Raw genomic sequence first — 27,651 nt, 5'->3', positions numbered from 1 at the left:
GTGCTAGTGCCATCGGCATACATGCTACTCTAAGGGTTAACTAGATTACAATCTCCTAGCTCTAATGACTGTTCTTACACCTTGCTGCTTACTCTTGAGAAAGAAAATGGAAGAATAGGTCCAAAAGTGTTGGGAACCTTAGAGAAGGTGAATGCATCATAGTAGGCAAACTTTTTGCAATCCATACTTCAGTATTTCATATTTAATATAAAATTCCTAAAATCCCCTACATGTATGGTAAAAAGGGGCAGAGTGGGGAAGGGGAAGAAGGAGACACATAAATAAATAAGGAATATCTTATTTGTCAGCTTTCCTCTTCATTCTATTCAGTATAGACACGTTGGTAACTTCTCACATAGCATATTTTTAATATGTATTTTTAAAATACTATGGCTTTCTGGGGCACCTAGGTGGCTCAGTCAGTTGAGCCTCTGACTTTGGCTCACGTCATGATCTCGTGGTCTGTGAGGTTGAGTCCCGTGTCGGGCTCTGTGCTGATAGCTCAGAGCCTGGAGCCTGCTTCAGATACTATGTCTCCCTCTCTCTCTACAACCATCTCCCCCACCCCGCAACCCAGCTTGCACTCTGTCTCCCTCTATCAAAAGTGATAAACATTAAAAATGATAATAATAATTAGAATTAGCTTGCCATTATGGAAAGTGCTTTGACTCAGAAGTCCTAGCTCTATAACCAATAGCTATTTGTTCTTGGATAAGCCACTTCTCTTTGGCTCAAAATCTTCCTCTATAAAACAAGTATTTTTCTGCCTTATTTTACAAGGTTGATAAGAGGATTTAATGAGATATTACACCCAAAACATGGCCTCTCAGGCCAGGTGATGCTCATGACTCTGGGAAGGGCAAGATGACACCTTCCATGACCTCAGAAAAGGTGCTCCACAGGATTTAAAGCGGGGGTCCAGGGGCACCTGGGTGGCTCAATCAGTTGGGCTTCCAACTCTTGATCTCAGCTTGGGTCTTGATCTCAGGGTCATGAGTTTGAGCCCCAACTCAAAAAAAAAAAAAAAAAAAAAAAGGCAAGGGTACAGATCTTTAAAAAAAAAAAAATGCAGGGGTACAGATCTACTAACAAAGGAGAAAGGGAAGCCCGATCTCTTCCTGCAGCATTATTTGAACATCTCTGACAGCTTAGAATGGTCCCAACTAACATCTTCTGGCAAAAAAAAAAAAAAGAGAAACAAGATCCTCAGAGGGTAACTCATAATGAAAGTCTAGGCTAAGATATGGGTTCCACATAAGGTTTTTGAGTGTGTAGGGAAAGGGGTGTATGATTAAAGCCAGGAGGCCCAGCTGCCAGAACAGGGTGCTGGTGCTTTGGGATAGCTGCTGAGCATACGTGCTGCATGTGCAGTGAACAAAAGAAACTTTGTAACTTTGAAATCTAAGTGTGGATCACCATGAAGACTGGAAACTCTGGATCAGCAAGGGAATCCTGGGAGCAAAGGTCAATCACGACCGCGACCAGACTGCAGCACCAGTTTCAACAGCAATGCCGCAGCAACAGAATCAAAGGAAACAGCAGAATGATCAGGATGTTCTTTTTTCTCCTCCCTACGACTTGTGAAAGAGGACTGTCTCTTTGGTCTTAGGGTGCTCCTTTGGTTCTTGGAAAATTCAAGGGAGAGAGTACAGGAGATAGCTCTCAAAGGAAAGTACAGGGTTTTCCACACAACTGAACATTTCAAGACCCAAGTTACTAGTTAGAAAACACAGAGATGTAACATTATTTGTACCCCATGCATAGGGGTTATACTTGAAACGAAAGGGGCAAGGTTAGGATCCTTAAGGATAAAGGTCTCAAAAGTCCTGAGGTAAAGAATCCTGCACACATTTCTACTTCCAACTAGTCTAGTCCTTTGCTTGATTTCTGGCTAATGTTGTGGACTAACCAACTGCCATTCCAAAACTGCCTGACCAAACTACGAAATCCCATTTGTTACGTACGAAGTTAACCGTTAAATTATTTTAAACCTCAGTTTAGTAATAACTAGCATTTTAATGCAAACACAGATTAAAACCCTTAATATAAGCATATTCAGCTGCAGTCCATGCATATACATCTTGAGGAAAGGGATCAATACCTTGCTGAAGAAGAAGCCTGACTACATTTGTTGATTCATAATTTACAGCAAGCATGAGGGCTGTTCTAAAATAACAGAGATAACTTCACTCTTAGGAATTTAGAGTTATTTAAACAACTAATTTCGATATACTTTATCAGGTTAATATCTTGCCTGTCTGTTCAGAATCAACCATTTACACGTTCAAGTGTTCATCTTTGTAAATTATCTCCAAGACTAAAATGAAGGGACAAAAGGGAGCTTCTTGTCCCACTTGGGTAATGTATTATAGAGTTGCTAATTTAAAGTCCTTTGATAAACAAGAAACTATGTGGAGGTCACTTATCTGAATAGGTAAAGATTTTAAAAAAGAATTCCCCATGTCTTCCTTAATCTGATACAGTGCACTTCAAAGCCATCTACAGGTCAAGTAAGTATAAAAACTATCTGCAGGCTTAAAATGATAATATTTTAATGTGAATGCTAATAAAACAGGCATAATTATAGTTAACGATGCTGATAAGCATATGGTAGGCACTAAATTAAATGCTATGTATATAAAATATAATTTACGCACAACCACCCTTGAAGGATGTATTATTATCCTCCTTTTCATATCAGGAAACATATTTAGTGATGATACGTAATGCTCCCAAGGTCACAACACCTAGCAAGTAGGAAAGCTATGAATAAAAACCTAGTCTTGTATGAATCTAAGGCACGTCTCTTTCTTCTTTATCACCCACCTGTAACTTATCCTCATTAAAGGAAAAGTCTATTCAGTTAAAGTTACCTTTCATCTTTCTACTCCTACCAATTAAAAATAAAATCAAAAATATATATACTGGACATGAAAAAGGGTAAAACCTGATGAGCCTATAGTACCTGGTAATAGTAATTAATCATTACTTAAAGATCACCTAAGGACATCAGTATTCCTCAAAAAAGAAAAAAAAAGCAATTTAAAGCAAAGTGTCATCCAAAAGACAAAACAACTCCTGTTTTTGTCTAATATGCATCTTAATTTTTTACATTTATTTGCTTTTGAGAGAGTACAAGTTTGTCCTCTATGTCACAGATTCTCTGTTCTGCCTCGTCCATCCTTGCCGCCTCTGCATCCATCCGTGATTGCAGCTCAGTTATAGCACTTTTTATTTCATTCTGGCTATTTTTTACTTCTTTTATCTCTGCAGAAGGGGATTCTAATCTATTTTCGGCTCCAGCTAATATTCTTATTATCGTGATTCCAAATTCTGGTTCAGACATCTTGCTAGTATCTGTGTTGGTTAAATCCCTGGCTGTCGTTTCTTTATGCTCTTTCTTTTGGGGTAAATTCCTGCTGGATTCTGTGGTTCAGGTTGTGCAGATTGTTGTGCTAGTAGTCCTCCAATCAGTTTTCTAGGTGTGCAGGATGGTCTAGTGTTGGTCTGGCTGTATTTCATGGATGCGAGACACACAGAAAACTTCCATGCTGTTCTGCCATCTTGGCCCCTCCCCCCATTCACAAATATTTTAAAAACTTATCTCAGGTGCTTGGGTAGCTCAGTCGGTTAAGCATCCAACTTAGGCTCAGGTCATGATCTCACAGTGTGTGAATTTGAGCCCGTGGGGCTCGCGTTGGGCTCACCACTGTTAGCGTGAGCTTGCTTCCGAGCCTGTCTCCCTCTCTCTGCCCCTCCCCTGCTGGCTTGCTTGGTCTCTCTCAAAAATAAACACTTAAAAAAATTATCTCAATAGATGTGAAGTAAACATCTATTAACGCTCAATATCCATTCATGACAAAACTTAGAAACTAGTATCATAAGGGAACTTCCTTAATATACTTGTAGCAGAAAAACCCTAAGTGACCCCATAATATCTGCCCTTTAGTGTTGTCACCTTTTCTTTATAATTCTTTTCTCTTAAGATCTGTGATTTGACTCTAGCTAATTAGAATATGGACAATGTAAAGGAATTGTGCAGACATAATTAATTCAGTTACTTCAGAGTCCATCAAAAGGGGGATCATGCTAGGCAAACCTGATCTAATCACATGAACACCCTTCAAGGAGGACTGAGCCTTCTCTGAAGTGACATTCTCCTTGCTGGCCTCCTAAACTAAGCGGCCGTATTGAGGAAGTCTACATGGCCAAGAACAAGGAACAGCCTTGCTCTAGACTGAATATTTGTGTCCCCACTCGCCCAAATTCATGTGTTAAATCTTAATGTTCAACGTGATAGTATTTAGAAGTGGGGGGTTTGGGAAATGATTAAGTCATGAAGGTGGAGCCCTCATGAATGGGATTAGTGCCCTTATAAAGGAGGGCTGTGAGAGCTCCCTTGGCCCTGCGCCAAGCAGGAAGACCAGCGTCCATGAACCAGGAAGCAGGCCGTCGCTGGACACTGAATCTGCCAGTGCCTTCATTTTGGACTTCCCAGCCTCCGGAACTGTGAAAAATAAAACTTTTTTTCATAAGCCTATGGTCTTTTGTTAGAGCAGCCCAAAAGGACTAAGACAAGCGTCTGGGAACCGTGGGCAACCACTAGGACCTAAGCCTCCAACTAGCAAAGAGCTGTGGAAATGAGTCCAGTCATACAGTCACAAGGAAATTCTCTTAAAAACAAACTCAGTGGGCTTGGAAGCAGATTCTTCCCCATCGAAGCACCCAAATGGGGAAGCGCAGTCTAGCGGACACCTTGAGTACAGCCTCGTGAGAACCTGAGCAAAGGACCCAGCTAAGTCATTGCTCAGCTTCTGACCCATAAAAATGTGAGATAAATGTGTATGGCTTTAAGACACTGTGTTGATGGTGATCTGTTATAAACGGCAAGAGCAAACTAAGAGACTAATAAAAGATCTATACTTTTCAAAACCCCACTGTCTAGTTATAGAAAAATACTTTTACATGTTGCAATTTCAAGAAGACATAAACACTCATTATCCTCACATTTATTCAACGTCATTCTTGTAGTAGGAAAGAAAAAAAAATTAAAGCTCTAGGAATTGGAAAGAAACGAAAATGCCACTATTTAGATTCTATGTCACTGCATGAACCAAATCCAAAGGAATCTGCAGATAAAATACTCGAGTAATAAACAATATATTGTGGGGAATAAGCTTAGGCAATTAAAATACTAGTTGTTTGGGAAAATCAGTATGAGAAATGTCTTTCCTTACACACTATTGCCAGATTCGATGCAATTCCAATCAGAAACTTGGCTTTGGAGAGCTTGCCAAGTTGATTATAAAAGACCTGTGGAGCCCTTCCTTCCTTTCTTCTTTCCCATCCCCAACATTTTAGTTCCCAGTCCTAGAAACAGAGGCATGGAGTTGTGGGGGTCCAGAGTGAGGTGTTGGAGCTTAGACAGAATGGGGAAGGCATTACATGTGGGACAGTCACCCTGCACAGTGTTGGAGCTCAAGTGAGAGCATCCCTGAAAAGTGCATGATATAGAATAATGAAGTAACACAGACTGAACAGGGTGGGGAAGCATCTACACAGGGGAAAAATAGCCCAGTGTGGGCTTTCAGAACCTGCAGGGGGGCACATCATCTGCAGAAGAGGTGGCCTGGCACAGGGTGTCTGAGAAAGGAGATAATACATGTCTCAAAGTACTTCCCCATAAAATACTAAATAATTATAAAGTGGAAAGTTAACATTCCAGGGGAGAAACCTGGCAGATCCTACCTCCAGTGGCCAACATTAACATCACCAGTATTGGGACAAATCCAAATTGTAGGTCATGTGTGATAGGATGCAATGAAAAGAGTAGACTGTAGTGATACTCTTGCTAAAAACGTATGATCTGAATTTTATCATAAGGAAACCTAAGAAAAATCCACATTGAAAGACATTCCACATTACTGGAATTTACTCGTCAAAAGGTTAAAAATCATGAAAGTCAAGGAAAGACAAAGGAACTGTTCTAGACTGAAAGAGACTAAGACACACAACTGAATTCAATACATGGCTCTGAACAGGACCCTCCTTGGTATAACGTATACTACAGATAAGTGACCAAACTTAAAAAGAATTACGAGGAATAAATGATAAAATATACTTAACCCTTGAACAAAAGAGTTTTAATGGGTGCACTGATTACACACACATTTTCTTCAGTACTGTAAATATATTTTATAATTTTCTTCATATTATTTTTTTTCTTTAGCTTACTTTATTGTAACAGTATAGTATGATACATATAATATACAAAAGATTATTGGTAGTAGTAGTGGTTAAGTCTTTGGGAGTCAAAAGTTGTTCATGGCTTTTTGACTATGGGGCATAGGGGTCAGAGTCCTTAACCCCATTATTCAAGCGTTGAGTGTATTAGAGTTAATGTTCTGATTGTAAAGGTTGTATGGTAGTTATGTGGAATGTACTGACTTGTAGGATTTAAATGCTACAGGAATCAGGCATCACATTAGCAATTTACTTGCAAATGACTCTGGGCGGGGGGGAGTGAGTTCTTTTTTTTTCTCTATTTTTTCTTTTCTCTAACTTTGTTTCCAAAAAGCAAATAAAAAATACACACATACATACATACATACATACATAAATAGAAAAGGTGAAAAGCCTTAGACAAATTTTATTTCTCCATGTGGAAAGAGCTATGAATCAGTGTTTACAATTATACATAGGTTTTATGGCATTATAAAAAATTGTAATACATACAAACATCGGCAATAGCCATAGCAGGAATACATCAAAATAATGTCTAAATCTTTAGGTCCACATATAGTAACAAATTGGAAAATACAAAAGCCATCCATTAACACTACTGAAGTATTAATGGCAACTTGGTTGTTTGGGTGCTGTTCAAACAGCTGGTAGTGGAGCGGTCTGAAGTAGGTAAAACCCTCTAGTGCTGGTTTCCACGTACAAAATGTGCTTAAAAGTTAATGAGATGCCAAGAAGCATAGTTTAAAATACTATACAGATTTTCATCACACACATATGATACAAAAACATTTTCCTTTAATCAAGATTTTGCCATATAGTGTGTTCAATTGGGAAACACTGAAAATGTTTTGTAAACATCCAGTAAATTTTTTCTATTTTTCAAATCATATAATTTTTGTTCAAAATCTGTACATATTCTTGTGACGCTTTCCATACCAGGTCTTGATTTAGAATTGAATCATCAGTAGATACTAAAGGAGTTCTACAGGATCCTGATTCAAATTCAGTAGCAGCTGAAAAGGAAAAGAAAGAATTATATTCCTTATACAAAATACTTTTAACTACAAGTTAGAAAGAAAGGAAAGCAGAGGGGAGGGGAGGGGAGGGGAGGGGAAGGGAGGGGAGGGGAGGGGAGGGGAGGGGAAGGGCAAGGGGAAGGGCAAGGGGAAGGGGAAGGGCAAGGGGAAGGGCAAGGGGAAGGAAAGGAAAGTTGGGGCCTTCATGAATAAGTGTTAAGAAAAATGAAAAATACCTACATACAACTGCAATATGAAACCCAAGATTACTATTAAATATATTTTGCTCAGGGTTGCACACTGAATTAATTGCTATTGTGGATAAATATCAGAGTTTCTGGTTTTTTCATTACAAGGTGAAATTACAAGATGAGGACACAGTCCACCCTGAACAATCATCAACTATAAACTGAAAAATCAAACAGGCATTTCCAAACAGAGCCAAGTATACAGGTATAAGTGACAGGTATAAAACACAGCACTACTGGTATACAGAAGGGATATCCCAGTTTTGTGTCAATATTGTCTGCTCTTTGGTGAAGGTGATATGTAAGCTGATACCTGAAGGACAAGGAAAAAGTATGCTAGGTAGAGGGAAGAAGCACATACAAAGAGCTAGAAGTGAGGAAGAACACTTGTGCAATTATGAGTAATTTAGTTTGACAAGGTGCTAGAGCAAAGCAGCAGGGTAGGGCAAATAGTGAGAGACAAGGCTGAATAATCTGGCAAGAAGCAAACTGATTTGGGTGTTTTCATTCCATGCTAAGGAACTTGAAGTTTGACTCAAGGGCAAAAGCAATGATGACAAAGTCAATGAGCGAAGATTTAAACCCATTACCTATCAAGTGAGAGCTATATGACCTATAATTACTTAACCAAGCATTACTAAAACGACTTTGGCTTTTGGGGTCTTCTATTACTAGCAGAAACAACAATTTGATAAAGCACACATTTTCTGAGACTTGTGCAGGTTGACAGTTTCATAGGGATGGCACCAGTGAAGGAAGATTATCGCCAGAAATAATAACAGACATATAGACTTAGGAGATTGAAAAAACTTTAACGTTCATTTATTTTTGAGAGAGAGAGAAAACACAAGCGGGCAGGGACACAGAGAGAGGGAGACACAGAATCTGAAGCAGGCTCCAGGCTCCGAGGTTTCAGCACAGAGCCCACCGTGGGGCCTGAACCCACCTGAGCTGAAATCAGTCGGCCAACCAACTGAGCCACCTGGGTGCACTAGACTTTTGGGAGATTTTAAAAGAGCTATGAAACATGATGACTAAATGAGGAAGAAGTATGTTCTTCATTATGCTCATACTTTTACATTTTTTATTAGATATGTACAAAAAAATGTGAATGTAGTATCTATCATCCAAACAATGGAAAGGGATGCCATTTACTATTTAGAGTTTATTTCAGAAATCAATGATATCTAAATTCATACATATTGGCAACATACCTTCTTCCAGTGCTCTGGTTATACTTTTTTCCAACTCCCACTGCATCTGAAATAAGTCAAATATTATTTAGAATGTGTAAGGTAAACAAAAGACATTGTAGGAATTATATATAGCTTATGACATGTGGTCTTGAAATAATACTTGTAGAGACTAAACCAAAGTTAGGGATTGCTTAAATAGAAGGACAATCACATAAATAAAATAAATTCCTATTTTAGTTTTAGATAATTGAGGATATATATAATATATATATGTATCCTCAATTATCTAATAATATATATATATCTAATAATATATACATACATATATATGTATGTATATATAATCCTCAATTATATAATAATATATATATACACACACACACACACGTATATATGTATATATATGTGTGTATATATATGTGTATATTATATATATATATATATATATATATATATATATATAATGCTACTTAAGTGAATCTGATAAAAAGCACAATTAACATTGGTCTATTGAATGTGTATCATCTCTGAAAGGTGATGTTTGATCTTACTGGTACAAAAAAGTTTAAACAAGAATCATATTGTATACTGAATTATTACTTGGAAATTATTAGAAAAACTGCCATTTATGAAAGTTTAAGCAGTTTTTTACCTTAATGTATTGTTCCTTAAAATGGGCTTTCCATTTTTTTACTTTTAGAAAAACAAAATTCGAAGGAATGCTTTTTGCTATTAATTTTTCAGGACTGACTCTTAAATACATATAAAATGAAGAAAGTGGGACTGTCATACTGTCATGTGGAAATTCTACTGGCAAAAAATTGAGTTAAAATATTTTGCTATCAGTATTATGACTAAAACACTTATTTCTTTTCATATGCACACAAAGATTTCAGAAAATCTATTTGAAGAAAGGAAAAATAATAGGGTTACAACAGTTTTCAAACAGCTTCTGATTTATAACTTTCTCAATTAGAGATAAGGAAAACAATATACAATTTTCAATTGTAACTTTAGCACCAAATTTTGAAACACTTGACTTATTAAAGTTATGGTTATCTACTTACTTATCAAATGTGTATGAATATTTCAAACTACAGGTGACCCTTGAATAACACAGGGGTTGGGGTGCAGTCAAAGACCTGCATATAATTTTTCATCCCCCCAAAACTTAATTACTAATAGCCTACTGTTGACCAGAAGCCTTACCGGTAACATAAACAGTTGATTAATACATGTTTTGTACAGTAGAATAAGCCAGGGCAAAAAAATGACATTGAGAAAAACAGAAGGAAGAGGAAATACACTTACAGTACTATACAGTATCCAAAAATAATCCATGTGTAAGTAAAGTAGACCTGCACAGTTTGAAACCATGTTGGTCAAGGGTCAACTGTATATTACAACTGTTCCTATCTAGAATGTTCTTATTGAGATCTTTCTTATAAAAGTAGCCTCTCCCTGAATGCCCCAAACGGGCTCCAAAATAGTGTACTGAACATAATCAACACTGTGGTGATAAGGATTCCAATGTCTTTACAAATTTAGGTGTGAGGACAAATATTTTGGCTGACATGTTTCCCAATATTTTCAGAGACTGTTTTCCCTAATACCTTTTTTTAATTGAAGTATAGCTGACATACAATGTTACACTAGTTTCAATATACAAATTCAGATTGGACAATTGTATACACTATGCTATGCTCACTACCGTATGTGTAGTTACCCTCTGTCACCATACAACATTAATACAATATTATTGATGATATTCCATATGCTGTGTTCTTCATTCCTGTGACTTATTTATAACTGAATTTGTACCTCCTACTCCTCTTCACCTATTTTGTCCATACCTCTCTACCCACCTCCCCTCTAGCAACCACCAGTGTGTCCTCTGTATTTATGATTCTGTTTGTTGACTTGTTTTTTTATATTCCACATGTAAGTGAAATCAGATGGTATTTATTTGTCTTTCTCCGATTTATTTCACCTAGCATAATACCCTCTAGGTCTATCAATGTTGTCACAAATGGCAAGATGTCATTCTTTTTGATAGCTGAGGTATATTTCATTGTATACATATTACACATCTTCTTTATCCATTCATCTATCAATGGACACTTAGGTTGCTTCCGTATTTTGGTTATTGTAAACAATGTTTCAATAAACATAGGGATGCACACAACTGTTCAAATTAGTGTTTTCATTTTCTTTGGGTAAATACGCAGTAGTGGAATTAATGAATATCTATTTTTAAGTTTTTGAGGAACCATAACACTTTTTTGACAATAGCATTATATTCAGGCCTTATAAAATGAATGGGACATTACTATACCAGACTTACAAAATTAATAACTCAATACCAGATGATGGGGGAAGGCTTTATTCAAACAATTTTATATCACCATTAATAAATACTATGTAAAATATAGACCACGTTTTTTATATGACATGACTTAAGGAACTACCAAGGTAATGTTGCATCTTTCCCCCAAAAGCTCTTTTCCTAAATACTTACCTCTGTGACCTTTATGTTTATTTCTAGGTAAAATCTGTGTTTCAATGGTGAAAATAGCTTTGAAGTCCATGAGTAAGAACACATGTGTGATTTTATTTATACCTTTCCACTTATCAAAAAAATAAGAGGGTGAGAAAAGTATACACAGAAAAACTATATATCGGCAAATTTTAATTCAAAGAAAAATTCTGAAGAATTTTTAATTAAAAGGATTTTCTCATTAACTGTTAGTATTCAAAAAAAAAAAATTCAAAAAAAAAAAAAAAGGGGGCGCCTGGGTGGCTCAGTCGGTTAAGCGTCCGACTTCAGCCAGGTCACGATCTCGCGGTCCGTGAGTTCGAGCCCCGCGTCGGGCTCTGGGCTGATGGCTCAGAGCCTGGAGCCTGTTTCCGATTCTGTGTCTCCCTCTCTCTCTGCCCCTCGCCCGTTCATGCTCTGTCTCTCTCTGTCCCAAAAATAAATTAACGTTGAAAAAAAAGAAAAAATTTAACTGTTAGTATTCAAATAATGGCTTGATTCAAATATTTGCTTGATTTAGCTATTTAGAAAATGCTTTACAATTGCTCAGCAAGACATTTTATAAAAATTGAAACAAGGTGCTATAAGTCAAAAAAAAAAAAAAGGAAAAAGAAAAAAGAGTGTCATAAGTAAGAAAGCAATTAAGGATGTATTCTCATGTAAGAAAATACCAATATTGTAACTTAAAAGAGAAATTAACCTTTTTAGTGTTGCAAGTTGATTTAATTCATAAAAAGGACTTATCATGGATTCTTTTTTTTTTTTTTTTAAGTAGCCTCCATGCCCAGCGTAGAGCCCAATGACCCTGAGATCAAATCCTGAGCTGAGATCAAGAGTTGGACGCTGAACTGACTGGGTCACCCAGGCACCCCCATGGATTCTTTTAAATAGTAAACATTCATTATGTCGTTAAGTGTTTGGAGACCGATCATTCACTTATGTACAGGGGTGCAAAAACTGGATTATAGCAAAACTTTCAAATGTTTATGAACCACTGCCAACTGAAAGTAAGTCCAAGCATCTAAGTGTACCTGTGGTTAGCAGGCAATAACATTTACTTTCTAAAATCAAATTTAAATGAAAGCTTTTCAAGAAATTTAAAATGGGTCAGTTTAGTTATATTTATTGAATACAGTTAATACTAGGTGTCTCTCGTGGCACACCTGGGTGGCTCAGTTGTTTTAAGCGCCCAAATCTTGATTTTGACTCAGGTCATGATCTCATGGTTTTTGAGACTGAGCCCCACATTGGGCTCCGTGCTGAGCATGAAACCTGCTTGGGATTCTCTTTCTCCCTCTCCTTTTGCCCCTCCCCTGAATGCACTCACTCACTCTCTCAATAAAATAAAATAAAAATAAGTATCCCTTGAAAATGAGAGATCCGGGGACTAAAAAACAAAAAATTATAAAATTTACCTCAGTTCTTTCTTAGCACATATAATTATGATTTTTACTTCGTATGTATTAGTTACTTAAACAACTCAGAATTTCACCAAATTAAAAGCAACAATTATATCAGATATCTGAAACCCAAAGTAAAATAGATAATATAACTAACCTTCCACAAGGAAGTCTCCCTGTAGTCATATGACGGCCGTGGGTTTGAGGTAGGAATCACTAAGTTTCCTCTTGGAGTAAGATTTCTATTAAGCACTAAATTATTTTCAAAATGTCCACAATAAGGTGGTTCCAGGCCTGACCTCAGAGTAAGAGTGCCGAGTAAAGTTTGGTGCTGCTGTCTCTCTACCAGAAGTTTTGTATTGATCTCTGATAGTCTCTCATTAGTCCTGTGAAGATTAGAAAACACAAATACATTTTCTCTTTCCCTAAATCATTCCTAAATGACTTACATCTTTTTAAGTTTCCATAATAGTAAATAGCATTTGCCATTGAACAGTGTTTTAACACTGAACATGTGACAGAGCACACCCACTATCTAAAACTATACTTTTAAAATTGTTCTAAAGAAATACTTATGTTTCCAGGGGGATCCCTAACAATTCAAATGAGGGAAGGGAGAGAAGTGGCTATCAGTGATGTACATGGCTTAACGAATAATACTTGCTGTCTTCTGGAATGGCTGTACTGACAAGATCCTTCAGGATGCCAGTATATATACATACTTATATTTAGTAAACCTGTTTACAGATATAAAAATAAACCATCCCTCAAAGACATTTTCAAGCATTTGCTTTCACCACTCTTGTACATTTCACTTATTATCTCAAAGAAACTGAGCATTTGACACCGAGGAATCACTGAGACCAACAATCTTTAGGGGAGATAGTAGATGGCAGAGGTGTGATCAGAAAGAACTAAAACAGCTATAGAGGCAATTAGCTTATAACAGTTACCAAGGCACTGGAGGCAGAATCTGCCCTTTCTGTCTTCAGTCTTCCACACACCTCCCTCCCACCATGGTGCTCTTTTTAGCCACTTTGGGAATTATACTCCCCTTCAGCCCTGTGTGAGTCTTTCTGTATTTCACCTGTATGCCTTTATGTAAAGTAGAAAAAGCATAAAGGATAGTTTGTCTCAAGGCCCACTCTAGTAATAATACCAAAGATCACAATCAAGAGAAAAAATGTACCAAGCTGCCAGGATGAGTAGTAGTAGTACTTGACCTTTTAGGTTAAAGGTGTAATCTTCCAAAAAGAAACTCATTGACATTTCTATTTAGGGTAATTCTGACAAGCAATTTTATAATAATATGATTCTAAATGAGAAAGCTTCAAACAATTCACTTAAAGACTAGCAGATCCGATCAATGGAAAACGTACGGGGGAGGAGAAGTCCGGTAAAACCAAAAAAAAGAGGAGGGATGCAAACCGTCCTGGACTAACATTTCAAAAGTAAGTTCACTTAGAAACATCATTTTCCAAAATTACACGATCTAGTTGGCTTTCACTTCCTACTCATCTCATGATCTTGGCTCCACAGAAATCATGCTTTAGAGGCAAATTAATAAGCTAAATTTCTTGTCTATGATTCTGTTTTGACTTACCTGTTCAGCTTATTTCTCAAGGACTTTCTAGCTTTTAATTCTTCTAGGTAGAGTTGCCTGTATGTTTCCAACTCAGTTTTAGTAGAATCTTCTTGAGAAGTTTTCATTGTAGAGACCTGAGATTCCAGATCTTTAATTCTAAGTTCCATTTGACTTCTCATTGAAGCATGAGCATTTTCTCTTAACTGGTCTAAGTTTTCTTGAGCTGCTGCTTGTGCCTAAAGCAAATTAACAGAATAGTTTTAAAATAGCTATAATCTGAATAATTATACCTGTTTCCTTTAGTTCTGAGTCAATTATTCAGAGAGCAATTTTAAATGAAAAAAAGCTCGTGTAAAATATTTATCATCAATGTCAACTGAATTAAATTATGATTTATAAAATTAAAGTTCAATCATTCTTGTATTAGTATTCATGCAATCTGATAATTCAAATAGAATCAATGACAAAATTTTAAAAGTCAAAAATAAACAAGAATAATCCAAGTACAGTATAATTTTTAAATCATAATTTTTTCTTTCCTCTTAATAGTGAGAATAGTTGTTTAAATCATAATTTTTTCTTATCCTCTCAATTTAGTGAGAATAATGATGAAAACTGAAATCTTTAAAGGGAGGAACAAATGCCTCTAGAAATCTACAAATTACCATAAAACAAGTAGAGGAAACCTATGTAATACATCTATCCAAAATGTAATTTGCAGTGCAATGAGTTAAAGCACATTACAGATCAATAAATTAACCTGTAAAAACAGATTGACTTCCTTTAATTTTTCTACTATCTCCAGTCGTGCTCTTTCTTCAATCTCCCGTTTATACTGTTCCACTTGACTGCGTTCTACCATATTCATTTCCATAAAACTTTTCAATTTTACGACTTCTTGTTGTAACTTCTTGCTATTGCTCTCTAGTTTTTCACATTTTTTTCCTAAAGCTTTCATTGACAATAACTCCTGTTGAAGAACTTGATTTTTTGCATCCAGGTGTAGACATTTTGAAGATGTAGTTTCCAGTTTTGTTGTAAGGTCATCAGCCTGCATGAATAAAATAATATAGTTTGGAAGTGGAGTGAAAGGGTCTAACTCAAAACTACTATCAAAATTTTTTTTTCAAATTTTAAGTAATCTCTACACCCAGTGTGAGGCTTGAACTCACAGCCTCAAGATCAAGAGTAACTGAGCCAGCCAGGCACTCAAATTTTTAAATAAATTCATTTGCAATAAAATGTTCCCTGTCTTAGAATGTGGAACCTTAACAACTCAGAAAATCAAGAGCAAAGTTAAAGCCATCAGGTGTTACTGAAATAGATCTTTGCTATCATTGTGTTTACTATACAACATTTGCACTTGATTCTATACTTTTTCTATGATTCTTTCCTATCTTTCATAAAATAACTCCCCTCTTAGTAGAAAGTCTCTTAGCCCTTCCCCCATCTTAACACTCCATAATTTTTAAAGAAGTTTTAGCAATATCATATTGACTTATGTATGCCCGAGTCAAAAAATACCAAGACTCTGAAAACAAGACTCTAATTCATGAATCTATAAGTAATGATTCTAATGCCACAGCCTTTTTCTGAACTGCAAATGCTTTATGCTAATTTGAACTGCATTCCCAGGAGAAATGATTCTCCAGGTTAAGAAATCATATCTCCCAGTATAAAAATTTAATTGGATGATCCACATATTTTTTTGAGGCAAAAAAAAATTTAATTCAATACTGTTATCTTGTAATCTTTTGTTACTTTCTACAAAATAGAGATCATACTAAATAACAACAACAAAACTGGCTGGAGTTTCAGTGATGCTGAGTTGGGAAGGACTTCCTTCCATTATATATGATTGGTAAGACAAAGTGAGTGGATGTAGTGGTTTTATAAATTCGTTGATACTTCTCCTGTGAAAATTCCTCCCCTTAAATATATGCTGGCTTCAGTAACTGGTTTCTAGTGAACAGAATATGCAGAACTGCTGTGATTTTTAAGGCCAGGTTAGAAAATGTGATATAGCTTCCATCTGACTTTCTTTCTCTAGGGAAGCTCACCCTTAGAACCCAGCCACCACGCTGTGAGGAATCCCAGGCTACCTAGTGAGTCTTCATGTAGATAATCCAGCTGAGACTAGCCAACATCCTAGGCAAAGGCCAGCCTCAACAGCCAAACAAACACATGCATGAACAAGCCTTTAGATGATTCTAGTCTCCAGCTTCCAGTTATCCCAGCTGATGCCAAATGAAGAAGAAATGAGTTGTCCTACTCTGCTTTGCCTAAACTAAAGATTAGTGAACAAGATAAATGCTGTTTTGAACTACTAGGCTTTGAGGTGGCTTATTATGCAGCAGTAAATTACTACCACAGATACTGATACTAAAAATGGTGTGCTGCTATTTAAAAAAACCTAAAACTAAACTTCCTTTGAACCAGGAGGTAGGTGGAACCTGAAAAGATGTAGAAAAGCGTAAGAATGAGACCCAAAAAGGGCCTCCACGAGACTCTTAGTGGAAACCTGATGGCCTGTGAAGAGGCTGACAGCAAGGGTTTCTAATCAAGTGAAGAAAATGACACTGGAGGAAAGGGAAGTCATGCTACAAAATACCTGAAAATAAAATGGATAGGAAAGAGAAACTAAAGAAAGGCTATGCAATTGAAAGGAACCAGGATGGGGCGCCTGGGTGGCTCAGTCGGTTGGGCGGCCGACTTCGGCTCAGGTCATGATCTCACGGTCAGTGAGTTCAAGCCCCGAGTCGGGCTCTGTGCTGACGGCTCGGAGCCTGGAGCCTGTTTCAGATTCTGTGTCTCCCTCTCTCTGACCCTCCCCCGTTCATGGTCTGTCTCTCTCTGTCTCAAAAATAAATAAATGTTAAAAAAAATTTTTTAAAAAAAGAAAGGAACCAGGACTTACTGGGTTCAAGTATCTGTTTCTCATTTACAGCCTCTCTACATGTTGAACTGTCAAATACTGCCAAAATGAAGAAATGGCTTTTGGGTTAAGAGAAAATCCAGGGTGCTACCAGGAAAACAGAAAGATTTAAGGTGTGCCTCAAATTTCTTTAAGGATCTTAAGAGTATAAGATTTTTTTTTTTTTAAGTAGGTTCCACACCCGACATGGGGCTTAAACTCAGGTCCCAGAGATCAAGTGTCACATGCTCTACCAACTGAGCCAGCCAGGAGCCCCAAGAGTAGACGAATTTTAAAGGCATTGTCATATAAGAGCTTCACAGGAAACCTGAAGAGAAAAGCTTATCTCAAAAGGACTTGCAAGGTTGGCTTTGTTAAAACACGGCATGAAATCCAGTAATATTTACAGAAAACCAAAAAAGGTAAGAGAATTACAGTAGCAAACATACTATTTGCTAGCTTGGACTAAAAGAGACCAAATCGTGCAAAATGAAAAGAGGCCTTTGGGTCTTAGAAGTCCCACAGGGAGGAAGCAGGATGAGAAAACAGCTGCAAATACAGGTCATTCCTTATGAAAAGGAAGGAACCAAGAGCTCAAAGAGTAAAGAAAGGGAAGACACATGGAGAAAGTATTCCGTGGTTAGGACTAAGTCCTAACTTAAGAACTGACAGCATGCATCAGGCTATATTTCAAAACTCTTATAGACTAGGGTGCTTCCCATCTTTTTCTGAACGGGAGAGTCTTCAGCAGTTGACTAGAATGTTGCATTTGTGAGTGGTAAATAACTGCCTCTTTAGTTCTCAAGTCCTCATATTGAGAGCACTTGCACTCAAGGGGCTATACTTTAGATACCATAACCCAGGCACCTTATCCCCACTGCACCTGATTAAGATGGTAACATCTTTTTTTACTTTTTTTTTTTTTAATTTTTTTTAACGTTTATTTATTTTTGAGACAGAGAGAGACAGAGTATGAACAGGGGAGGGGCAGAGAGAGAGGGAGACACAGAATCTGAAACGGGCTCCAGGCTCTGAGCTGTCAGCACACAGCCCGACGCGGGGCTCGAACTCACGGACCGTGAGATCATGACCTGAGCCGAAGTCGGATGCTTAACTGACTGAGCCACCCAGGTGCCCCAATACCTGTGCTTTTCAAATTGTTCCAGAAAAACATAAAAGGAAGGGAAACTTCCAAATTCATTCTATGATGCCAGCATTACCCTGATACCAAAACCAGATAAAGACACCACAAAGAGAATTACAGGCCAGCATGTCTGATGAACATGCAAAAATCTTCAACAAAATAAGCAAACTGAATCCAACAATACATTAAAAAATCATTCACCAGGGGCAGCCGGGTGGCTTAGTCAGTTAAGCATCCAACTTCAGCTCAGGTTACGATCTCATGGTTCGTCGGTTCAAGCCCAGTGTCAGGCTCTGTTGACAGCTCGGACCCTGGAACCTATTTCAGATTCTGTGTTTCCCTCTCTTCTGTCCCTCCCCCGCTCGTGCTCTTTCTCAAAAATAAACATTAAAAAAAAATCATTCACTGTAACAAATGGGATTTATCCCTGGTTTGCAGGGGTGGTTCAGTATTTGCAAATCAATGAATGTGATACCTCATATTTTTAAAAAAGCATAAAATCATATTGCAATAGATGCAGAAAAACAATTTGACAAACTATAACATCCATTCATGATACAAAACTCAACAAAGTAGGCTTGGAGGAACTATACCTCAACATAATAAAGGCCATATATGAAAAATGAACAGCTAATATCCTAACTGGGGAAAAAACTTCTTAGATCTTGCTTCTAGTTATCTGCTTCTTCTCATTAGCACTGTTGGTTGTTAATAAATTAATCTTAACATTTATTACATCCTACTTTAATGGAGACCAATTCTCCTATACAAGTTTATGTGTCTTATCTCTTTTTTTTCATCCACTTTTCAATTTATCATTTTTGTTTTTTCTTAACAAACTCCCCAAAGTTTAGATTTCTTTTGTTCACAAATCTGTTAGGAAAAGTGTGGCCAGGACAGCTAGTCTCTGCCCCGCTCAGCTTCAGGTGGGGCAACTGAAAGGTTTGGGGCTGGATCCATTTGAAGATTTGTTCACTAACGTCTGGTTGTTGATGCTGGCTGTTGCCTGGGACTTCAGTTCAGGAGGCAGCAGAAACACTTAAACTGACACACCTAGACCCTCTTTGTGGCCTAGACTTCCTCACTAGATGGGGAGCTAGATTCCAAGTAAGCAACCTGAGATACAGAGCAAGGCAGAAGCTGTATCGCCTTTTGTCACCTAGGCTTGGAATACACACAGCATCATATTCACATATTCTGTTCATTAGGAGCAAATCACTAAGGTTGTTCCATGGTCTTTTTTTTTTTTTTAATGGAATTAATATTTAAAACCTATGGACACATTTAAAAAGCAGTATAATTTACCCACTGGCCACAAATGTTTGTATTCCTCCCACCTGAAAAATACACTCACTACCCCCCACCTCCCCAGTACCTCCTGCAAGTCTCAGTTATCATGGCATCAGGTTCAGGGCTTGAGTTCAAGATGTTACCATCTTGGGGCACCTGGGTGGCTCAGTCGCTTAAGCATCCGACTTCGGCTCAGGTCATGATCTCACGGTCTGTGAGTTCGAGCCCCGCGTCGGGCTGTGTGCTGACAGCTCAGAGCCTGGAGCCCGTTTCAGATTCTGTGTCTCCCTCTCTCTCGGCCCCTCCCAGGCCACTCTGTCATTCAAAGCCACTGTTTCTTTGGTGATTTTCTGTTAAGATGTATTTTTTCATGATTTTTTGTTAAGATCTATTGGTGTAAATGGGGTGTTAAAGTACCGTATTACTGTATTATTATCAATTAGTTCCTTTATGTTTGTTATTGTTTTATGTACTTGAGTGCTCTCATGGTGGGTGCATAAATATTTACAATTGTTAGATCTTCCTATTGGATTGTACCCTTTATTATGATATAGTAGCATTCTTTGGCTCTTGCTACAGTCTTTGTTTTTTGTTAAGTTTACTTATTTTGAGCGAGAAAGGGTTGGGGAGGGACATAGAAAGGGGGAGAGAAAATTTCAAGCAGGCTCCAGGCTGTCAGCCTGGAGCCCAACATGGGGCTCAAACCCACCAGCCATAAGACCATGACCTGAGCCAAGACCTAGTCGGTTGCTCAAATGACTGAGGCACCCAGGTGCCCCACAGTCTTTGTTTTAAGGACTCTTCTGTCTGACAAAAGTATCGCTACTTTTTCTTTTAACATGATAAATTTTTCTCCATCCCCTCGCTTTCATTTCTTTTTTTAAATAGAATTTATTGTCAAATTTGCTAACATACAGCGTGTACAGTGTGCTCTTGGTTTTGGGGGTAGATTCCTGTGGTTCATCACTTATAGACAACACCCAGGGCTCATTCCAACAAGTGCCTTCCTCAATGCCCACCACCCACTTTCCCTTCTCACCCACCGCCCCCCCCCCCCACAACCCTCTATTTGTTCTCTGCATTCAAGAGTCTCCTATGGTTTGCCCCTCTCCTTCTCTGTAACTATTTTTCCCTTTCCCTTTCCCTTCCCCCATGGTCTTCTGTTAAGTTTCTCAAGTTCCACATATGAGCGAAAACATATGATATCTGTTTTTCTGTGACCTATTTCACGTAGCATAATACCTTCCAGTTCCATCCACATTGCAACAGATAGCATGATTTCACTCTTTCTCCTTGCCAGGTAGTATTCCAGTGTATATATAAATCACATCTCTTTATCCATTCATCAGTTGATGGGCATTAGGCTCTTTCCACAATTTGGCTATTGTTGAAAGCACTGCTATAAACATTGGAGTACATGTGCCCCTATGAATCAGCACTCCTGTATCCTTTGCATAAATTCCCAGTAGTGCTATTGAGGGGTCATAGGGTAGTTCTATTTTCAATTGTTTTGAGGAACCTACGCACTGTTTTCCAGAGCAGCTGCACCAGTTTGCATTACCACTAGCCCAGAGTTAATCTTTTCCTTCCTAGATGGTGAAAACTATGGATTAGTCCATGCATTATGAGATAATAAAATATAATGAAGTAAATGGTAGACTGAGTCAAGAGATTCTATGACCAAGATTTGATGGAAATGAAAGTGGGTGGCACTGACTGAGAAACTAAAAGTTTGAACAGGAGGGGAACCTGTGTGGCTCAGTCAGTTGAGCCTCAAACTCTCAGGTCATGATCCCAGGGTCATGGGATCAAGACCCCTGTCAGCCTCCACACAAGTGCAAAGCCTGCTAAAAATTCTCTTTCTCCAACCCCCCAGGCCCCCTCTTTCTGCTTGTGCATGCTCTAAAAAAAAATTTAAAAAATAAAATATAAATAAATAAATAAATAAATAAATAAATAAATGTCTGAACAGACTAAAGAAAGAGCATTTTATCTTTTTGAGCCTGACTTCACATCGAGTCATGGGGTCAGCAAGGCATAGGCTGGCGAAAGGGTCCTTCCAGAAGCAAAAATCTCTATAGGAGCAAAGTTAAGTTCTACTACATTGACTTTTTATTATTACATAAGTGACTGGTAATTGTCAAGATAACTAGGAAAGAGTTTTCATAAAATTTGATATGGTACTGGCATAAAGATAGACTATAGATCAATGTATTAACACTGAGAATCTAAAAATAAACTCTCACATTATAGTGAACTGATTTTCAACAAGGGTGTCAGACAATTAAATGGAACAAGAATAGTCTTTGTAACAAATGGTACTGGGACAAATGGATATCCACATGCAAAGTAATAAAATCAGACCTCTACCCCATAGCATATATACAAAATTAACTTAAAATCTAAGAGCTAAAATGATAAAACTCTTAGAAAAAAGCATACGTGTATATGTTTGTGACTGGATTTGGCAATGATTTCTTAGACATGACACCAAAAGACAAAAGCAGATTAAGTTTACTTCATCAAAATTAAAAACTTCTATGCTTCAAATATCACCATCAAGAAAGTGAAAAGGCAAGCGACTAAATATGAGAAAATATCTGAAAATCCCATATCTGCTAAGGGATTTGTATGTGGGATATTTAAATAACTCTTCCAATAATGAAAAGACAATCCAGTATAAAAATGGGGAAAAGAATGGATAAAAATCACATTAAAAGGGAGATGTTCGGGGTGCCTGGGTGGCTCAGTCAGTTGGGCGTCAGACTTTGGCGCAGGTCACGATCTCATGGTTTGTGGGTTCGAGCCCCACATCGGGCTCTGTGCTGACAGCTGGGAGCCTGGAGCCTGCTTCAGATTCTGTGTCTCCCTCTCTCTCTGCCCCTCCCCTGCTCACACTGTCTCTCTCAAAAATAAAAGAGAGATGTTCAACATCATTAGTTATAAGAAAAATGCAAACCAAAAACCGCAAGATGCCATTTCATACCCACTAGAATTGTTATAATAAAAACAACAGATAATGACAAACATTGGCAAGAGTCAGGAAAAATGGGAACTCTCAAAAACTGCTGATGAAAATGTAATGTTGCTGCCACTTTGGAAAACAGTCTGGCAGTTCCTCAAAAGGTTAAACTAGAAAAACATTTTTTCTAAACTTATTTTAGAGAGAGTGCACAAGTGGGGTAGAGGGACAGAAGGAGAGGGAGGGAGAGAATCCCACGCAGGCTCCATGCTCAGAGCAAAGCCCAATGTAGGGCTCGATTTCACAACCCTGAGATCATGACCTGAGCTGAAATCAAGAGCCGGCCACTCAACCAGCTGAGCCATCCAAGTGCCTGCCCCTCCTCAAAAGGTTGAAAAAACAAAAACAAACAAACAAACAAAAAGGTTTAACAGAGTTACCATATGAACCAGAAATTGTATTTATAGGTATATACCCAAGAGAAATGAAAACATGTTCACATAAAAAGTTGTACATTACACAAAAATAACCTCAAAATGGATGAAAGACCTCAATGTGAGACAGGAAGCCATCAAAATCCTTGAGGAGAAAGCAGGCAAAACCCTCTTTGATCTTGCCAGCAGCAACTTCTTATTCTAAACATCTCTGGAGGCAAGGGAAACAAAAGCAAAAATGAACTACTGGGACCTCATCAAAATGAAAAGCTTCTGCACAGTGAAGGAAACAATCAGCAAAACTAAAAGGCAACTGACAGAATGGGAGAAGGTATTTGCAAATGACATATCAGATAGAGTGGGAGAGAGCCAAAGCATAAGAGACTCTTATAAACTGAGGGCTGATGGGGGGTGGGAGGGAGGGGAGGGTGGGTGATGGGTATTGAAGGGGGCATCTTTTGGGATGAGCACTGGGTGTTTATGGAAACCAATTTGACAATAAATTTCATATATTTAAAAAAACAAATGGTTAGTATCCAAAATCTACAAAGAACATACCAAACACAACACCCAAAAAAACAAGTAATCCAGTGAAGTAATGGGCAAAAGACATGAGCAGACACTGCTCCAAAGAAGACATCCATATGGCCAACTGACACAGGCAAAAATGCTCCACGTCACTCATCATCGGGGAAATCAAAACCACACTGAGATACCACCTTACACCTGTCAGAATGGCTAACATTAAGAACTCAGGCAACAACATATGTTGGCGAGGATGCAGAGAAGAGGATCTCTTTTGCTGGTGCAGTCACTCTGGAAAATGGTATGGAGTTTCCTCAAAAAACTAAAAACAGAACTACACTACGACCCAGCAATTGCACTACTAGGCATTTATCCAAGGGATAAAGGTGTGCTGTTTCAAAGGGACACATGCACCCCCATGTTTATAGCAGCACTATCAACAATAGCCAAAGTATGCAAAGAGTCCAATTGTCCACCGATGGATGAATGGATAAAGAAGATGTGGTATATATATTCAATGGAGTATTACTTGGCAATCAAAAAGAATGAAATCCTGCCATTTGCAACTACGTGGATGGAATTGGGAGGGTATTAATGCTAAGTGAAATAAGTAAGTCAGAGAAAGACAAATTCATATGATTTCACTCGTATGAGGACTTCAAGAGACAAAACAGATGAACATAAGAGAAGGGAAACAAAAATAATATAAAAACAGGGACGGGACAGAGGAGACTCATAAATATGGAGAACAAACTGAGGGTTGCTGGAGGGGTTGTGGGAGGGGGGATGGTCTTAATGAGTAAGGGGCATTAAGGAATCTACTCCTGAAATCATTGCTTCAGTATATGCTAACTAATTTGGATGTAAATTTTTAAAAATGAAATATAAAGTTAATAAAAAAGAACACCCCCCCCCCCCAAAAAAAAAAAACCCTTAACCCAGGTAGTCTCTGGCTTGGGGATTCAGGAGATAAGCGCCTTCTAGAGAAGTCAGAGCTATGAGTTGGCTGAAAGCTATCTAAATTTTTGTTTCACAGGGAAGACCTTAAAGTGGCAGCTAATTTCATGCCATAACCCTAATTCCTTTCTATAGGCATCTACAGAAAATCCCTCGTTATTCTTTAATAAAAGCTTAATCAGTTTCGGATATTCTTACAAATTTTAGTTTTTGAGACCTTAAAGATTGCTTTAGGACACAGTAGCAGGACAACGCCTCGCACTCTCATTCATAGAAGACTGATCAACATAGTGTCATGTTACTCGCATGAAAAGTACCCTAAAACAATGTGACTCATTTATAAGAGGTCTAGAAAAGAAAATAATTTTCAGTGTCTCTTCAGCCACAAAAAGGGCCAGTCAACAGAATGTTCTAGTTCCCCTGACGGGTATAGCTGTCTAATGAAACCTGCATGTATATTATATAGCTTTTGTGACTGAAAGAAACTAGTGGGTCAGTGTATCTACCTCATTGCTCCCACTTAGGATGTACAGTGTAAATCCTACAAAGGAGGGTGAGAGTGGGATGACATTAAGGGTTCTGCTTGGAAAACAGTTGGGGTTTCACTACATATCAATAAATGAGAATCCTGAATGGCACATTAGTCTTTTCTGAGATTGAATTGTGAAATCTCTGAAAGGCTGATTAACTCAAGTGAATGGAGAAAAATGAGTTTCTGAACTTGCAATGGTAGGAGCACTATGTTACTAGGTAAGACCCTGACAGAGCAGCCATTTCTCCTTTTTCACTGGCGTTTCTTTTCCTTTACAAAATCCAACAAAGAGAAAAGTCCATTCCCTTGAGAAGGACGTTTGCATAACGACCTGCTAGTCATTCTTGATGAAGAGAATAAATTGCACACTTGTAATTACAAATTACAACAAATCATCGTTAAAATAACCCGTTCTCAAACTCTCACTGAAGGGTTAAGACTACAAGAGAAAGTCAGATTTCAAGATGACATGATCACTCAAAGCATGCGGAAGTTTGAAACACGCTGAAAAATATTAGCAGGGACTCTCACACATCCGTATGCCAACGTACACAGCAGCATCATCCACAATAGCCAAAAGGTGGACTAAACCAAACGCTCACTGTGGTGTATATAAAATGTTGCTTTTCTTAGACTCTCACAATGTTTTTATTAAAAATCTCACTACAAACATCATTACTTTATGAATTCAATCCACTTCATCTATATACAAGAATTACATCACTAGTAGCAAGCAGGAACAATATGAACCTAATATTTCGATCTGTGAGATTTTTCATATGATCCAAAACATTCTTATGTACTACCACTAGTGAAATAAGGATTCCTTTTCAGTAGGGCAGACATTAAGAGACTGACTTACCAAACTTGTCCTTAACAAGTTGCTCTGAAGATCTTGAATTTGGGCCGCTTGCTGTTTGATGGTTTCTTCTTGCCTGGTATTTTTAACCTCTAGCCTAAAATGCAGATCTTAAGATAATTATTCTCACACATAAATTTAAAAAAAAACCCGTATAATTTCTGAACAAATGAGGGCATTACATAAATCCTTAAAATTTTATCAAGAGGAGGATTTGGCAATTGTGCCATTTTTCTCGTTGTGTTTTGTGGGTAAGGTGCAACATTGAGAGAGAATATGCCACAATCTGCATTTCAAAATAGCTCAAAGCTGGAATTTGTATCCAGCTTAACAATGATATACTGGCATAACTAATACTTTTCTCATACTACACTGCTTATCTGCTTTATAAATAATCAAGCTATTTTCTGTGAGGTTTAAATTATACTTTCGCATATGATCTTACGTCTTCTCAGCATATCTTACGGCCTCTGCATGTCGATCCTGTGCTTCTTGCAACTAGAATAAAGAAAAAAAATAATTTTAACTACTGGCAATCTAGTAGAACACCAATACCTGTTTCTGTAACTAAATGTTTTTTTTTTTTACTTGAGAGACAGAGACACAGAGAGAGAGAGAGCGAGAGCGAGAGAGAGAGAGAGAGAGAGACAGCACAGCACACACAAGTGGGGAAGAGAGGCAGAGGGAGAGACAGAGAAAATCGTAAGCAGGCTGCAAGCTCAGGGAGAAGCCTGATGAGGGGCTCGGTCTCATGATGGGTCTCATGATGTGGGGTTTGGGATCATGACCTGAGTGGAAATTAAGAGTCAGGACGCTCAACCAACTAAGCCGCCCAAGTGCCCCTGTAACTAAAATCTTATTGGACCCAGCCACACTCTCCTCTACATGCTGACTGATGGCTACTTTTAGGTCATAACAGCAGAGCTGAGCTGCTACAACAGAGACTATGGCCTAAAATCCAAAAATGTTTCAATACTCTTACAGAAGAGTTTACCAACCATACTCTACTACAAAAACATAATGTTTTTAATGTTTTTAAATTATACATGATCAGATAAACATACAAATGTATGTACCGGTCAAATAGAGGGAATATAGGAAATTACCTTATGGTAAACATTTCTGTTTTCATACTCCAAGCACCGCATCAACTATGATTTCAAATATTCACATAGGTGAATGACATTGCCATTCTCATGATTATAAAACTGAACATGCTGTTTTCAGTGACAACAAGATATTTCATGGAACAGTTTGAGAAGCAGTATCTTAGTAGGAGCCAGTATGCCTGGATCTAAATTCCCAATTCTGCTGGTGATGAGCTATATGACCTTGAGCAAACTACCTAAAACTTCCGTGTCTCAGTCTTTGCATCTGTAAAATGAAGGTAATAACAGCACCTACTGGGGCACCTGGGTGGCTCAGTCGGTTCAGCGTCCGGCTCTTGATTTCGGCTCAGGACATGATCTCAGGGTCATGTGATTGAGCCCCACATCAGGCTCTGCGTGGACAGCGAGAAGCCCGCTTGGAATTCTCTCTCTCTCTCTCTCTCTCTCTCTCTCTCTCTCCCCCCCCCCCCCCTGACCTTCCCCACAATCTCTCTCTCTCTCAAAACAAAGAACCTTAAAAAAGTGATCTCCAAATAAATAATAATAGTATCTACCTGGGATGTTGGGAAGATTAAATTAGGTAGATAATAATAGTATCTACCTGGGATGTTGGGAAGATTAAATTAGGAAATAATACATGAACAACTTAGAAGGGTACACGGCACATAGTCAGCTCTAAATGTCTGCATTTAGCATGATTA

General features: G+C 38.0%; 1 protein-coding gene across 4 annotated transcripts in view; it reads right to left on the bottom strand.

Moving 5' to 3' along the window:
* Nucleotides 1-6,629: 6,629 nt before the first annotated feature.
* Nucleotides 6,630-27,651, bottom strand: part of ANKRD26 (ankyrin repeat domain 26) — a 113,566-nt gene continuing 92,544 nt past the window's right edge. For 2 of the 4 annotated variants that reach the window (XM_030321159.1, XM_030321160.1), the window contains 7 exons: nt 26,287-26,339; nt 25,845-25,938; nt 14,985-15,275; nt 14,243-14,460; nt 12,797-13,025; nt 8,722-8,767; nt 6,630-7,256 (listed from right to left, as the gene is read on the bottom strand). In XM_030321159.1, the coding sequence (XP_030177019.1) occupies nt 7,123-7,256; nt 8,722-8,767; nt 12,797-13,025; nt 14,243-14,460; nt 14,985-15,275; nt 25,845-25,938; nt 26,287-26,339 (1,065 nt within the window). In that variant the 3' untranslated portion in view covers nt 6,630-7,122. Of the gene's footprint in view, nt 7,257-8,721; nt 8,768-12,796; nt 13,026-14,242; nt 14,461-14,984; nt 15,276-25,844; nt 25,939-26,268; nt 26,340-27,651 lie in introns of those variants that run through there. The other 2 variants (XM_030321161.1, XM_030321162.1) reach the window with 2 other exon arrangements.

Source organism: Lynx canadensis, chromosome B4 (assembly GCF_007474595.2).
Source record: "Lynx canadensis isolate LIC74 chromosome B4, mLynCan4.pri.v2, whole genome shotgun sequence".
NCBI classification, from domain to species: domain Eukaryota; kingdom Metazoa; phylum Chordata; class Mammalia; order Carnivora; family Felidae; genus Lynx; species Lynx canadensis.
This window is presented reverse-complemented; position numbering and strand designations above follow the sequence as displayed.